At 38.4% G+C, this 15,788-nt stretch overlaps 1 protein-coding gene and 1 pseudogene across 4 annotated transcripts in view; both read left to right on the plus strand.

The window, feature by feature from the left end:
• Window positions 1-9,605: 9,605 nt before the first annotated feature.
• Window positions 9,606-15,788, plus strand: part of CFAP95 (cilia and flagella associated protein 95) — a 145,072-nt gene continuing 138,889 nt past the window's right edge. For 3 of the 4 annotated variants that reach the window (XR_011967485.1, XM_072611315.1, XM_072611322.1), the window contains exon 1: window positions 9,606-9,915. Coding sequence is in view for 3 of the 4 variants with exons in the window: in XM_072611315.1 (XP_072467416.1) it covers window positions 9,791-9,915 (125 nt within the window). In the remaining variant the exon portion in view is untranslated. The remainder of the gene's footprint in view (window positions 9,916-15,788) is intronic. The other variant, XM_072611304.1, reaches the window with a different exon arrangement.
• Window positions 9,954-15,788, plus strand: part of LOC140529033 (PRELI domain containing protein 3B-like) — a 30,325-nt pseudogene continuing 24,490 nt past the window's right edge.

Here is a 15,788-nt window from a genome sequence, read left to right on the forward strand (position 1 = left end):
AATAAAATGTTAAACCTGAAGTCAGTGGCACCTGAATTTAAATTCGTCCACAGATATTTAATAGAGGTGTGTGATCTTGGGCAAGTGACATAATTTTTGTCTACTTCAGTTTCCTCATCTTTAGTATGAAGACGATAATGGCACCTATCCCCTAGGGTTGTTGTCAGGATAAAATGAGATAATATTTATAAAGCGTTTTGCTACATAAATGTTAGCTATTATTGTATAAAACTCCATTTTCTTAAATTTCTATTATATTTTATGTTTAGATTAATAATTAAATCAGAATTTGTTATAGTGTATGATGTAAAATATGGATCCAAACCTTTTTTTGCAATCTAATTTTCTAAATAATTTTTGTTGAATAATGATTCCTTTCCAAATGTTTTATTATCTTGGATTTACTGAACCATATTCTATTATTTACCAATTCTGAATCATCTAGTCTGTTCCATTGATTTTTTTCCTATTCTTTATTTACTACCAAACACTTTTGACAATTCCCACTCTATAATATAAAGCAATATTATAAATGCAAATTCTCCTTTCTCCTTTCCCCATAATGATATTTTTCTTCTATAAGAATTTGTCAATACTTTATTTTTTTTGAAGCTAGCCTTTGGCATTTTGCATGGCATTATGTTAAATCTATAAATTAGCTTGAGTAGTATTGACATCTTTACTATATTGGTTTGATAAATTCATTGAGGTAGCTAAGTGACCCAGTGGATAGAATGCTGGTCCTGGTGCCAGTGAGACTGGAGTTCAAGTCTGTGTCAGATGCTAGCTGTGTGAGGGTGCGCAAGACACTGAATCTCTACTTCAGTTTCCATATCTATAAAATGGGGATAATAGTAGTATCAGCCTTCCAGGGTTGTTGTGAGAATCAACTGAGATATTTGTAAAGTACCTGGCACACAGTAGTCACTCAATAAATGTTCATTCTACCAATTTATTTTGGCAGGATTTAATAATTATTATTTTGTTTCTTTTAAAATGTTCATAGATACCTTTTTATACATTTTCTGTGTATGTTGATAAGTTAACATCCAAATATTTGTTATGATGCCATTTTCCATGATTCATAACCACATAGAATCACCAGATTCCATGGATTCAAGCTTCAGTGGATTTGTGATCTCATCCATGTGGCAATGACATCCAGTACTTACATCTCATGGATGCCTGGTCATCTTGTGTGACTAGCCATATCCTCCCCAGAAAGCCTCCCTCAAGGTCTTGGATAATCAGGTAGCCTCTACGTGAAGTACTCTACCCAGCTGGATAATGGATCTGTTATTCCTGGTTTCCATTATGGGACTAGCTCACCCACTTTTCTGGTCACACATCACTTTGGTGATACCTTTTAAGCCACTTTTTGTGTTTGATTGTTTGTTAGTAATATGTTTATAACCTACTCCCATACAACTCCCACCATTTTCCTTTGTGTGACCTGCAATTTGATCCTTCTGAGATTAGGCTAGTGTATTTCATAATTTACAACCAGGTAGCATCAAAAGGTGAACATTTGTTATGCAGAGTGACCTTTTTCAGGAAGGAGTTTGTACTGCATAATTTCCCAAAGGAAATCTAGCCAGGCCCTCTTCCTTCTATTCAGTTCTGGGCTCAGCTCATTGTCCATTTGTACTCTCTAGCCAACATGTGCTGATGGACAAATCTCTACAGGGAAATGTTAATCTGTTGTAATTGGAAGACTTTAGTTACTATATGAGGGTCCTGACTTTTTTTGTAACTTTGAGGGAATCACCTTAGTCAGTGCCTCATTCTCCTCTGGAAAATTGTCATCGTGAAAAATGTCAAGCCCATAAAACTGCTATATAAACACAAGACATTATTTTAAAGTCTGATGAATTCTGAAGACAGATGTATGAAATATTGTAAGGCTTATTACATTCAATATTTTAATCAATGACTTGAATGAAAATAGAAGTGGCATTCCCATTAAATTTGCAGATGGTACAAAGCTGGGAGGGATCCCTGGATGACAGTCAGCCTCCCAAAAGATTGGGACACACCAGAAAGAAGGGCTGAATCTAATAGTGTGCAATGTTATAGGTATAAATGTACAATGGCTCAACTTGGGTTAAGCAAATTGACTGTGCAGCTGTTGGGTTGGACGAGACAACAAATAATTCGTACGAAATAGATCTGAGAGTTTTAGTGGATAAGAAATTCAGTATGAATCCAAAGTGTGATGTGACAGCCAAGAACGCTAATGCTCTCATAGGTTACATTAATAAAAACATGAAGTAGAAAAGGAAGCCAGCATTTATTAAGCACCAACAGAATACCAGGCCTTATGCTAAGTACTTTACAAATGATCCTCCCAACAACTCTGGGACGTAGATAATATTGTTATCCACTTTTGTATAGTTGAGAAAACTGAGGTAGACAGAGGTTAAGTGACTTACCTGCAATTACACAGCTGGGAAGTGTTTGAGGCTAGATTTGAACTCAGATCTTTATTCTACATGAAATATTCTACCCACTGTGCCAGCTAAGTGTTTCTTAAAAATGCCTTGACAACCTTAGCAGAGGCTCTTAACCTTGGGTCAGTGAACTTGTTTATTTGCCTTAAAGCACTTTAAAAATACAAGTTATTAATATCTAAGAAGTGGGAAATTATACTGTATGAGACATTCCTTGGTAAGACCATGGCTAGAATATTATTTTCACTTTTTTTGTTTTTTTTTCTTGTGGTTTTTCCTGTTCGTTCTTATTCCTTTTTTACAATATGACTAATGTAGAAATATGATTAATATTATTGTACATGTGTAACCTATATTAGATTGCGTGCCATCTTGAGAAGGGGCAGGAGAGAGGGAGAAAGAAAAATTTGGAAAGCAAAATCTTATAAAAGTGAACGTTGCAAACTAATAAAAAAAGAGACCACAGCAAGAGTCCCACATTTTAGTGAGAACATGGACAAGCTGTATGCACCTCCAGAGGAGGGTGACCAGAATGTTGAGGGGGCACAAAATCACACCCTATAAGGCCTGCCTGAAGGAACTGGGGTTAACCTGGAGAGATCTGAAAGACCTTTCATGTGGAAGGAGGATTAAAATTATTTTGCTTGGCCACTGATTAAAGAACTTGGAGGGAAAGGTTTAAGTTACAGAGGAACAAGCTTTGATTTGATTCTGGAAAACATTCCCAACAACTGGAGATGTACAAAAGTGGAATGGGCTTTTCAACAGATCATCCCCAGAGAGAGGTCTTTAATTTATTGTCCCAATCTTTTTGCCCCATTTGGGGTTTTCTTGGCAAAGGTTTGCCATGTCGTTCTGCAACTCATTTGATAGATCAAGAACTGAGGCAAACAGGGTTAAGTGGCTTGCCCAGCTAGTAAGTGGTAAGCATTTGAACTCCAGCCTGACCCCAGGCCAAGGTGTTCCATTTACTGCAATACCGACAGCCTGCTTGGCTGTGGTGCTGGTTGGAAGGCCTTGAAGGCCTCTCCAGTTCTGACGTTTGTCTTCATTCAAGATAAATACATGTTAAAAAAGCGTATTACTGCTCTCATGGAAAGACTCTGTATGAATGCAAAACATCTCTATATCTAATAATGTATAAACAAATGCTCTGACAATATAGTTCTGAAACAGTGAAATTTCATTTGGAAAATAAGCTTAATCTTCACAAAAGTATAATGAAATATAGAACCTGAAGTACAATGACTGGGTTTTATTTTTTTTGTTTGTTTGGTTTTTTTAGGATAACCCAGAAAAATGAACTGTTTGTTGTTACCTTGATTTTTCTATTAATGAGTTCAGAGATAACACTGAGAGGCAGCATGTACTGGAAGGTTGTTCTGGGAGTCAGGAAGACCTGGGTTCAAGTTTTGCCTCTCGTATCTGTGTAATACTAGGGAAATCACATAACTTCTTCTTGACTCAGTTGCTGTTCAGCCATTTCTATGATGTCTAACTATTCATGGACCCTTTTGGGGGTTTTCCTGGCAAAGATACTGAAGAGGTTTGCCATCTCCTTCTCCAGTTCATTTTGCAGATGAGGAAACTGAGGCAAGCAGGGTTAAGTGATTTGCCCAGGGTCAACCAACTAGTAGGTGTCTGAGGCTGGATTGGAACTCACAAACACGAGTCTTCCTGACTTGAGGCCCTGTGCTCCATCCATTGTGCTACCTGGCTGCCCCTATTGACCTGGGCACGTCTCTAACACACTGAAATTGCAGAGGTGGTACCAATTTGCATGGGGAGAGGAATTTACTCTCCAGGAGTTCTCATTGCCAAAGATGTCACAGGTCCAGTCTAAAAAACTTTTTTAAAGGAAAGAATAAAGATAGGATACTGGAACCAGATAAAAAAATCACTAACGAAGTAAACGATGCTTGGCAAAAGAAGAATGTAAAGCACAGTTATGCTTCATCTTCTCCATCAAAGCTCCAGGGTTTTAGAGATTTAATGTCCTCTATCTGGGCTCAAAGCTATTACCAAGGCATTTGGGAGACACTGAGAACATAACTGAAATTAAAAGGAAAGTGGGTAACAAAAAAGGACATTGACAGCATAATAACTTCAGTTTAGTTTAAGAGGAATTCAAGTGTATTTTGTTGTTTTCCCTAGTTTGTATATTGTGGATAGTGTATGCCATATCCTCCTTGGTATCTGGGAAAGGACTAAGCAGATTATGTATTATTTTTGCATCATTTTAAATATAGGAAAAAAAAATCACATGTGGACATGTGTGTGTGATAGGAATTGACCATTATTGAGTACTGCCAATATTTTATATGACAAAATATGTATACTCTTGCTAAATACAACTTTATTCTTTTAATGATACCTTATGTCTCCCTATTCATTACTACAAGAAAAAAGAATTGCGAGCAGCTCTGTAATTTTCTGTTATGGATAGCAGTGTACCATGTTAATGCTTTCAAATAATATGTCCTGCATGTGACTATCAAGGAAGCATTATCGCTAAATGTAAATACTAGCATACATCCCTTTATAGGGTAGATGGGCTCTTAAATAGTTGTGTGTAATTCAATTTTTGAAAATTGAATCATTTTAAGTGCATTAGAGCATTCCATTACTTAAAAGAATTCTATGGTGAATCTTCTGTGAAAATTGGACTCCTTTTGTTAAACTTATTTTTTTCAATTAACAAAACTCATTTTTTTCTCTCTTTTTTGCATCTTTCTGATTACAGGAGTTCAGGTGGGGAGGGGGAGAATTTTTACAAAAAAAAAAAAAGCACATGTAGTCAAGAAAAAAAATTCCCTCATTGACTGTCCAAAAAAATATACATTTCAATCTGTACCTAGGGTCCATCAATTCTTTGTCAGGAGGGAGATGCCTACCATGCTTCATCATGCGGTCACTGGAATTGTAGCTGGTAAAGACTCTTCTTAAAGTGAAAAAGTATCTACTTATCATTTTATATTAGGATTAAAAAATATGATGGCTTTTCTTAAAATGGAGTATGTAGTATATAGCAAATTAAGAGAACCCAACGCTTCCACCTTCAGCCAACCTTAATTTTCAAGATGAATCAAATGAGGAAAGAGAACACCAAATAACTTCGTGATTTATTTATTTATTTTTAAGTAAGGAAGTGGGAAGAAGGCTTCTGAGAAATAAAAGGAGCGAGAACATATTTTCTCCACTGATGTCTGTCAAGGTCATGCCATATATGGTCCCTTTGGCATTCCTTCCTTATTTATTTACTGTATGGACATAATGAGATTGCAGAAAGGTGAAATATACGGAGCATATGGTTACCCTTCACAATAGCAGGTAGAATTAAATGCAGCAGTGTATAGGTAAATGTTTAACAACCATGGATGTGTGTGTGTAGAAAACACAATATACACATGACACACTTTTAAGTTAAATCTTCATTATTAACATTTTCTCCATCACTTTCTCAAGTCTATACAATTAGCCAAATAAATCAAGCCCCAATTTGTAGCACTGGTTACAAGGTGTAAATAAAATTACAATGAAAATTTGACAGTTGGCTCTCCCAGGTATTGAAGTGGCTTCAGCACGCTACTGATTTAAGTCTCTGAGCCCCATCTTTCGAGTAGCTTGCTTGGACTACGGTCCACACAGCTTATGGGACAATGTTTGTTCAACAGACAGTCAGAAATTCCTACTGTGTCAATGACATCAATTTAACGGATATGAATGAAGTATAACCTGTTGCTTATTCAGAATCTGTTGGCTACTCAAAAGCAGTCTCATGAGCAGCTTAGTCAACTTGTACAAAAGTGCATGGCTGTAGATCTAGTACTAGTTATTGATCAATTATGGTTTATTAAGCCAATAAGAATTCCATTATTAAAGATGGAATTCTTAAGAATTATGGGGTTTATTTTATCATGGAACATCACAACTGGGACTCCTGGTTCTAGTTCAACAAGCTCACAGATGATTCTCACCTTCCATTTGAGCAGTTTAATGAAAGAGAACCTACTTTTCACAGAACTGGGGAGATGTGAACCAGTTTGCAACGCATTGCCTAGTGTTTGAACACAAAGTCAGAAATTCCATTCAGGCGTTTAGGCCTTTATAGCTTACTGGTTCATATCCAATAGCTAGCTAATTGGATAATGTTTTAAAATTTATAATAATAATAACGAACTGAATGGGGGGAGAGGGACAGTAGGCTGAATTACATCTGGGAAGTTATGCAGTACTTTTAATAACCCCAAACTTCTCCCTTAAACAAAAATTCATCTTTTTAGCACCAGTATTATTCTAGGGATGTTATTTGGCTTTGAATACTGGAATACCACAGCTTCCAACAATCCAGAATTGAAGGTGGCCCATAAGGCAACAGAGAGATGGCCTGAAGCACATTTGCCAGTGATGACTTACTTATATGTAAGAAATGGCATAAAATATCATTTAAGAGATTCATGATCAGAAAAGGTAGTGGAGGTGTCATGTAATAAAAGCATGGCATAACAAATGGGGGACCTATGTGCCTTGCTGGCATTCACATAAAAATCCCACAGGAAGGCCCCCCACACTTTGTAGGATTTGTGGAAATGCATGAGAAAGTATGGATAGGTTGTGATATGCACTTCTGGAGGGAGCATTCATAATCAGTGAAATCACAAATTCTGTTTTGTACTGAAGAATAATAATCGAGACAACACTTGGCATTTATAAAACACATTTGTACAACGCTTCAAGGTTTACAGATTGATTTGTAGCAGCTCTCTGAAGCTGAGGCTGAGTGGTATGACACTCAGGGTTACACAACTAACAGATACCTGAGCCTGAATCTGAACGCGTGCTCTCTGAATCCAAGTCCAGTGCTTTTCTTACTATAGTAGAATGCTAAAAATCACCTAGAAGCCACACAGGTGCTTTGGCCAAACAGTTTGCATGTAGTCTAAGGGAGTGTTCAGCAGCTGTTCTACAGCATTCTGCAGTAGTTGGTGGGCATTTCCACATTCTTCTTACAGACATTTCTGAGAGGTGGGGAGAAGAGGAGGAGCAGTACTCACTCTTGATCCATTTATTTTCCCTAATGGTAAATTTGGTGTCCTGTGAACACTGGTAAAGAGATCAAATAAATTACGAACTACTTCTCAGGAAGGATTATGTCTTCAGGTTCCTTTGTATTTCTCACAATATCTTGTAGGATATTAGAGGACAATCATACAATCAATCATAATGCTTGGTTTTAGAGCTCATAAAACTAATTCTCTCATTTTTTTTTAGGTTGTAGGATTTATTTTAATATAATTAATTTTAGTTTTCAACATTCACTTCCATAAGATTTTGAATTTTAATTTTTCTTCACTTTCCTCTGATATGGGCTCTATTTATACATTCATATCAAACTTATTTCCATATTTGTCATGATATAAAGAAGAATGAGAACTAAGGGGAGGAACCACAAGAAAGAAGTAAAACAATGCAACAGATGAAAAGAAGAGCAAGCAGTATGGTTCCTTCTGCATTCAGACTCAAAAGTTCTTCTCTGGATATGGACAGCATTTTCCATTGTGGGGCTTTTGGGGTTGCCTTAGAACCTTTCGTTGCTGAGAAGAGCTAAGTCCATCAAAGTTAGCCACCGAACAATGTGGCTGTAACCGTGTACAATGTTCTCCTGGTTCTGTTCACTTCGCTCAGCATCAGTTCATATAAGTCTTTCCAGGTTTTTCTGGTCTGCCAGCTAATCATTTCTTACAGCACAATAGTATTCCATAATATTCACATACCACAATGTGTTCAGCCATTCCCCAATTAATGGGCATCCCATCAATTTCCAATTCTTGGACTCCACAAAAAGAGCTGCTATAAATATTTTTGTACATGTGGGTCCTTCTCCCATTTTTATGTTTTCTTTGGGATATAGACCTAGAAGTAGTATTGTTGGGTCAAAGGGTATGTACAAGTTTTATAGCCCTTTGGGCATAGTTCCAAATAGCTCTCCAGAATGGTTGGATCAGTTCACATAGGTTGTAGGATTTAGAGCTGGGTGCTTAGAAATCTTCCAATGCAGCGGTTCTTAATCAATGGTCCATGAATTTGTTTATATATCCTCCTTTGCCCTTGAGTAGTATTTCAACTTCCTGGTTTCTCTGGCTTCTTTCAAATCTCAGATAAAATCTCACCTTCTTCAAGAAGTTCCCAAAACTTCTTAATCTTAGTGTCCTGCCTCTGAGATTACATCCAATTTATCCTGCATATGTGTTGTTTGTACATGATTGTTTGCTTATTGTCTCTTCCAATGATTATGAATTTCCTAAGAACAGATACTGTTATTATTTACCTTTATATCCCCAGACTTAGTACAATGCCTACTATATATCAAACACTTAATAAATACTAGTTGACTTAAGTGAGCCATCTTTTGTAGCAAAAAATGAAAAAAAAGAGGGACCCATCAAATGAGCCTGAAAGCAATGCAATGTTCCACATCCATGGCTCCCCACCTCTGAAATGAAGAGAGAGAGGTGCATTTTCTCATCTCTTCCATAGTCTTGAGAGTGGCTTGGTGGCACAGAGGATACAGGCCAAAACCTGGTGGGAGTATGGAAAACCAGTTCAAATTCCACCCAGATACTTAATAGCTATGTGACCCCGGACAAGTCATTTGCCATGGTTTTCAAATCTGTAAAATGGGGATAATAGTAGCCACCTCCCAGGGTTGTTGTGAAGATCAAATGAAATAATAGTGGTACAGCACTTAGCACAGTCCAAGTGCTATGTGAATGTTTGCTATTATTATTGCTAAAGTTTAGTTCAATTTAATGGATATTTATCCACAGTCAACTATGAGCCTGGCAAAGTGCGAAACACCGGCATTACAAAAGGAGGCAAAGGACGGTTGCTGCCCTCAAGGAGCTTACGGTCTAACGGTGACTAAGGGTTTTGCCTATGACCGCACAGTTACTGTATGTCCGAGGCAGGTTCTACACACACGGAATGCTTTCCATTTCTTCCTTGACCGGGCCATTCTCAAAGTACATTTTCTCATCTCCTTCTGCCAGCCTCTTGGGTGTGCATGGCACTGCAGATGCCAAGGTGCACGACGCCTCCTCTAACCTTTCCCCCAGTGGCCGAGCCGCTGCTGGCCCTTGGGGACTGGCAGTTCTGGGCATCGCGGCTCACACGCAGGCGAGCGCACAACAGCCCACTTCCCCACCCCACCCCCAGTTGCCGTGGAGACGAAAAGACGCTGCGCGGAGACCAAGGGGTTCCCTAGCCAATCTAAGAAGAGGGGAGGAAGGCAAAGAAAGAACACCCTAGTCAGGGCCCCCACTCCCGACCAGACACAAGCCATGGCGTCCCCCAGCAGCTGCGGGTACTTGGAGCTGGGACCCACAGATATCCTGGAGCGCACAGGCTCCCTCACTCTCCGCTCCCACCACAAGAAGTACTCGAAGCCGGTCTTGGTGTATCGCTGGTAAGGACCCCTTGGCCCTAACCCGCTGGTCTCGGAAGATGGGGACAAAGGCAGTCCGAGAGGGAGCTGCTCCCCCTTTCCTCAGCCTGGATGGACGCCCCACCTGTAGTCGCCTCGCACCCTCTGCAGGGCGTTTGTAGAATCACAGAACCTCAGAATTGAAAGGGACTTCTAGGGTCAGTTTGATTCAGTTTTACCTCCTCCACTCCCCCGGACCTTCCTCTTTTCCTTTCCCTCTTTTCCCCTTTCCTATTGAGAGCTCCAAAGGACAGGTAGGATAGAACAGTGGAAGGAGTTTAGATTTGGTGTCGAAGAACTTAAGTTGCGATTCGCAGGTTCTCCTTATTACCTTTGCGACTTTGGGCAACTCAATCTCTTTTTCGGTCTCATCTGTAAAATGAGGTGGAGTTGGGCAAGGTCGCCTCTTAGGTCCCTTCCAGTTCTCATCCTAATTGGTTTCAGAGACTTTCAGGGTTGAAGGAAACCTTCATGCATATTCCTTCAGTGGTTGCACTCAACAAGCGTATATTAAGCTCCTTACATGAGCCAAGTACAATAATAATAGCACATTTTATAGCCCTTTGAGGATATAGGACAAATTCCTGTGAGCCCTTTCTTCACATCCTTGTGTCCCAAGGTATGTTCCTTAACTTCTCAGTACTTTAGGGCAGTTCTCTAAGACCATGAATTTCAAGAAGATGCACACTTGCGTTGGTAGAAGGGGTTTCCTCACCCAGGAATTTCCCTGTGCCAGTGAAATCACAGGTCTAAAGCCTATGCCCTATTCATTACTCATAGCAACCCTCTCTAGGCAACTGACTTGACCTTTAAAAGAGACAGTTTTCTCTTAGGGAATTCCCTTGTATCAGTAAAATCACTGATCCAGTTTTATGCCCAATCCATTCCTCATAGCAAGAGTCAAGAAGGGAATGGTGCCAGTATTATCTTTGTTTGACTGGAAGAGAAATATGAGTCATTTGCTGAAGCTTATACATCTAGTAAGTGACATTTCTGGGATCTGAATCTGGGTTTCTGGACTCTACGTCCAGCACTATTGACATAGTTCCTGGTCTCAAGAAGTTTACAGCCTGGGGTGAGAGTTCAGAGATAAAACAAAGCATGAAAAAAGACAAAATGAGATGAGGTCAAAGGAATGATCCAAAGTGACCCAAAAAATACAGGAAAGGAGTGGTCCTTTCAGATGGGGATGGAGGAGAGGCAGAGGGATCAGGGAAGGTGTCAGGAGAATGTAACGAATCAAATAGCTAGTGTTTACTCAGTATTTTAAGGTCTGCAAAGAGCTCTACAAATATCTCATTTCATCCTCACAAGAACCCTGACAAGTAGGTGCTATTACTGTCTCCATTTTGGGGGTATTTATTTAATATTTTATTTTCTCCCTGTTATATGCAAAAACAATTTTTTTTAACATTTCTTTTTAAAACTTTTGAGTTCCAAATTCTCTCCCTTCCTCCCTCCCCACCTCCTCACCCCCCACTGAGAAGGCAAGCAATTCCATATATGTTATATATGTGTAGTCAGGTATAACACATCCATAATAGCCATGTTGTGAAAGAAAACATAGACAAAAAAATTCAAGAAAAATGAAGAAAAAGCCTCCAATATTTGCTTCAATCGGTGTTCAGACACTATCAATGCTTTCTGTAGGGATGGAGAGCATTTTTCCTCCCAAGTCCTTCAGAGTTGTCATGGATCGCTGTATTATTGAGAATAGTTAGGTCATTCACTTACACTATTGCTGTTACTTTGTACCCAGTACGTATTTCATTTTGCATCAACCCATCTAAGTCTTTCTAGGTTTTTCTGAGGCCATCCTGCTCATCATTTCCTATACTACAATGGTATCCCATCATAATTACATACCACAACTTACTCAGTTACTCCCCAATGGATGTGCATCCCCCAGTTTCTAATTCTTTACCCTCAGAAAAGAGCTGCTATTAGTATTTTTGTACATATAGGTTCTTCATTTTTTTTGTTAAATCTCTTTTGGGATACTATCCAATTTAAAGATAAGGAAACTGAGACAGACAAAAGATTAAGTTGACTTGTCCAGATCACACAGCTGGTATCTCAGGTTGGATTTGAACTCAGGTCCGCCTGTCTCCAGCTACATCATACTGCCTTAACCCTAATGCTTTCCTCTATGATTATCTCCACTTTATTTTGTACAACTTTTTGTACATAGTTTTTTGCCTGTTTCAGTTACTGTAAGTTCCTTGGGAGGAGGGACTGTTTTTTGCCTTTCCTTGTATCCATAGAGCTTCACCCAGTACCTGACCCGTATTAGATGCTTAATAAATGCTTGTTGACTTGATTTGAGTGAACTATTTCCTACAAAAATGATTTTTTAAAAAAATAAAGAGGTGGAAAAAGCAGTCCAGCAAAATAAACCATCACACCAATTGGGTCTCTCTGATTCCAGATCAATTTCTGCTACTGAGCTACCTAGCTAGTGACTGAGGTAAGCTTTAGCAGAAAGGATGTCAACAGACAAAAATGCAGAAGGAAATAGATTCCAGTTATGGACATATTAGTAAACAGATATAGGAGGCTGTTAGATATGTAGTCTAGTTTGCTTGGAATATAGCATACGTGAAGGAGAACAGAGTGGAATGAGACTGGAAAGATAGATTTGAGCCAGATTGTAGTCTCTATTTTCAGAGTTTACAATCTAATACAATGGAAAAAAGACATGTACAAATAACTATGATGCTTGCAAGGGAGAGTGTCTTAAATGGATAAATATGAAGAAGGGCTTCTGATAAGCAAATAGTCACTAGCGAAAGGAATAAGGACTTTTAAGGTTGCTTGAAATAAATGATCTCCAACATCATTGAATTTAGCACCCTAATTTTGCAGATGATGGAACTAAAGCCCCTACTGTTTAAATGACCCAAGGCTGTGTGATTAGTCTCAGAACAAGGTGACTGTTTCCCTGAACCATATATTTTTCACTACCTCAAGATATTAATATGGAGCAGGTGAGAATAAGATGAATGACAGATGATCACAATCTTGAATGGATAGGTGCCATGTGAGAGACCAGGCAGAAACCTCAAACATTTTCCATAGAATACTCTTGTGTTGATCTGCCCCAAGGTCATCAGGCCCATATTTCCAGAGGCTTGTTGGCCTCCTTAGGATAATCAGATCATAGATTTAGAATTGGGAGATAACTTAGAGATCCTAGTCCAATCTTTTCACTTTTTGCAGAAGAGGAAATCGAGAAGACCAAAGTGAAATGACTGCCTAAGGTCCATACAAAATAGAGTCTGAACCCAGAACCTCAGACTCGAAATCCAGTAGTCTTTCAACTTATTATGACATGGCTACCAAAGTTAATCTACCTACCATCCAGATGTAACTGCTTCACCCCACCACCCTGCTCCCAAACCTTCAATTCTTTCCCCCTCCACCCTACTTTTACTTGCTTAATAAAATATAAACTCCTTAGACTGGAACCACAGACCTACACCGGTGAACTTTTCAACTCTCCTTTTTGTATTCTGTATTTCAGTCAAACTGGACTACTAATTATTTCCTGATCGTGTCGTGCCTTTCCTGTATCCCACTGCCCTATTGTCTTAAACACAATGCCCAGGCTAGTTGCTGGGAGACCTTTGTTCATCCCCCTAGTTGTTAGGGCTTTCTCCTTCCTCAGAGTATCTTATGTACTATTTTGCCTGTGGTATCCCCCAATTGAATGTAAATTCTTTGAAGGATTTTTTTTTTAGCTTGTATTTTCTAACTATTGCATTTAGTTTGTATTTTCAGCATCTTGAACAGTGTCTTGCCTATAGGGCTCTATTAAACAAATCTTTGTTGAACTAGACACTCTCTCTGTTTGTCTTTCAATATGTGAAGTCTTTCTTGACCCTTAAGGTTCAATTCAGATATTAACTCCTTCACAAAGCCTTTCCTGATGCTCCAAGTGAAAGTGATTTCTCTCCATCTCCAGTTTTCTTAAAATACTTTGATTAGATCTTTCTTCTGCCTTTAGGATGATAGGATTTATCATTCAAGACTTTAAAGATCATCTTTGATTTGTGACTTGGACGTTAGGGATCATCTGGTCCAACCTGTTTAATTCATCAAGGCCAGTGAATTGTGAGCTAAAGTCATACAGAACTAGGATTTGAGTCCAGGACCTCTGATCTAAATCCAGTTCTTTTTATTTTGCTTTGTATCATTATTTGTGTGTGTGTGTGTATGCATACACATTTATACAAGGTTTGTGTGTGTGTTCTTCCTTCATTGCCGAAGAAGACCAGGCCATCAGAGAAATAATGACATGACTTGCACTTGACTTTGTTTTGAGTGAGGATATACATGTACAGACATACATACATTTATATGCTACATATGTATAAATGTGTTTATACATGTTTCCACATATGTGTGTATAAATAAAAGTGGTATATATCTATATTTATATCTAGATATTTAGATTGTTATTATCTTGAAGGCAAGGACTGTGTTAGTTTTTTATCTTTGCATCTCCAGCATTTAGCAAAACCTTTTGCATGTAGTAGGTATTTGAGGTTTATCAGAACTGAATCTGTTGAATCTTAAATCTTTTCCCAATGCTACCATCCTGTTTTATCTTGTAGGCTATTTACCACTTTCCCCTTCTTACTCTTCTCCCTATAGAAACAAACGATTCTAAAGATAAGCAAAAAATGAAGCTACCATCCTCTTTTATCTTGTAGGCTATTTACCACTTTCCCCTTCTTACTCTTCTCCCTATAAAAACAAATAATTCTAAAGATAAGAAAAAAAATAAAAAAGTCACTGTTTTCTTTGCTCCTTGTACTGAAGCAAAGCTCAGACATAGTTTATTTATCCTAAGTGCTTTGACTTCTATCTTGTCTGTTTCTTATCCTCTTTCCCCTGCTTCACTTTATGCTCATTTTCGAGATGGAGCTTTCTTTCCCCTTTCCAAATCTGTACTCATAAAAGCATGTTTAAATTGATTTACAAGGAGGTTAATGACAAGCAGTTATGTATTACATATGTGTTACATAGCTATACATGTTTAATGTGTTACATATTCCTGGGGCATTTATATTTTAGTAGAGGACAAAGAAATTAATCTCAAGATTTGGAATTTCAGGCATCAGGAGTTATGTGGCATAGTATTTTTTTGGGGGGCAATTAATTTGTTGTTATTCAGTCATTTTCATCTGTGTCTGACTTTTAATGACCCTCTTTTGGGGTTTTCTTGACAAAGGTACTGGTGTGGTTTGCCATTTCATTTTCTACATCATTTTACAGATGAGGAAACTGAGTCAAATGGATCAAGTGACTTGCCCAGTTTCTTTCAGCTAGTAAGTGTCTGAGGCCGGATTTGAACCCAGGAAGTTGAATCTTCCTGATTTCAGCCCAGCGTGCTGCTCAATAATCCACCTCGCAACCCTAGATCCCTCAACTCATACTTTGTAGGGTATTGACTCTTCATAAAATTAGCCCTTGATAAGAGGTTGGAAATGTAATTATTTTGAGGAGGAAGTAGAGGTCAACTCAACTTTCAGGGTGACCATTACCTTGAGGTAGATTATGTAGTTGCCTTTGGGTACAGGTGGGAAAGATATAACTCAAACTACTTCCTTCACTGATGAGATTACAATACTTGAAGAAGCTCCATTAGAAATTTCTTTCTTTGGTTTAATGATACCTTTAGCAATAAAATTGCTGCTACTTTAAAATAGATTTTTTTCTCTTTGGTGCATTATATCTAGTAAAAGTATATGAAAGTAAAAGCAGCTCAGACAGTCCAGAGCACAAGGAGAAACTTTCTTTTGTGATTAAGTGCCCTCCTATAGATAAAATAATCTTCTTTAAGACTGATT

The sequence above is a fragment of the Notamacropus eugenii genome, chromosome 1, assembly GCF_028372415.1.
Source record: "Notamacropus eugenii isolate mMacEug1 chromosome 1, mMacEug1.pri_v2, whole genome shotgun sequence".
Classification (NCBI taxonomy): domain Eukaryota; kingdom Metazoa; phylum Chordata; class Mammalia; order Diprotodontia; family Macropodidae; genus Notamacropus; species Notamacropus eugenii.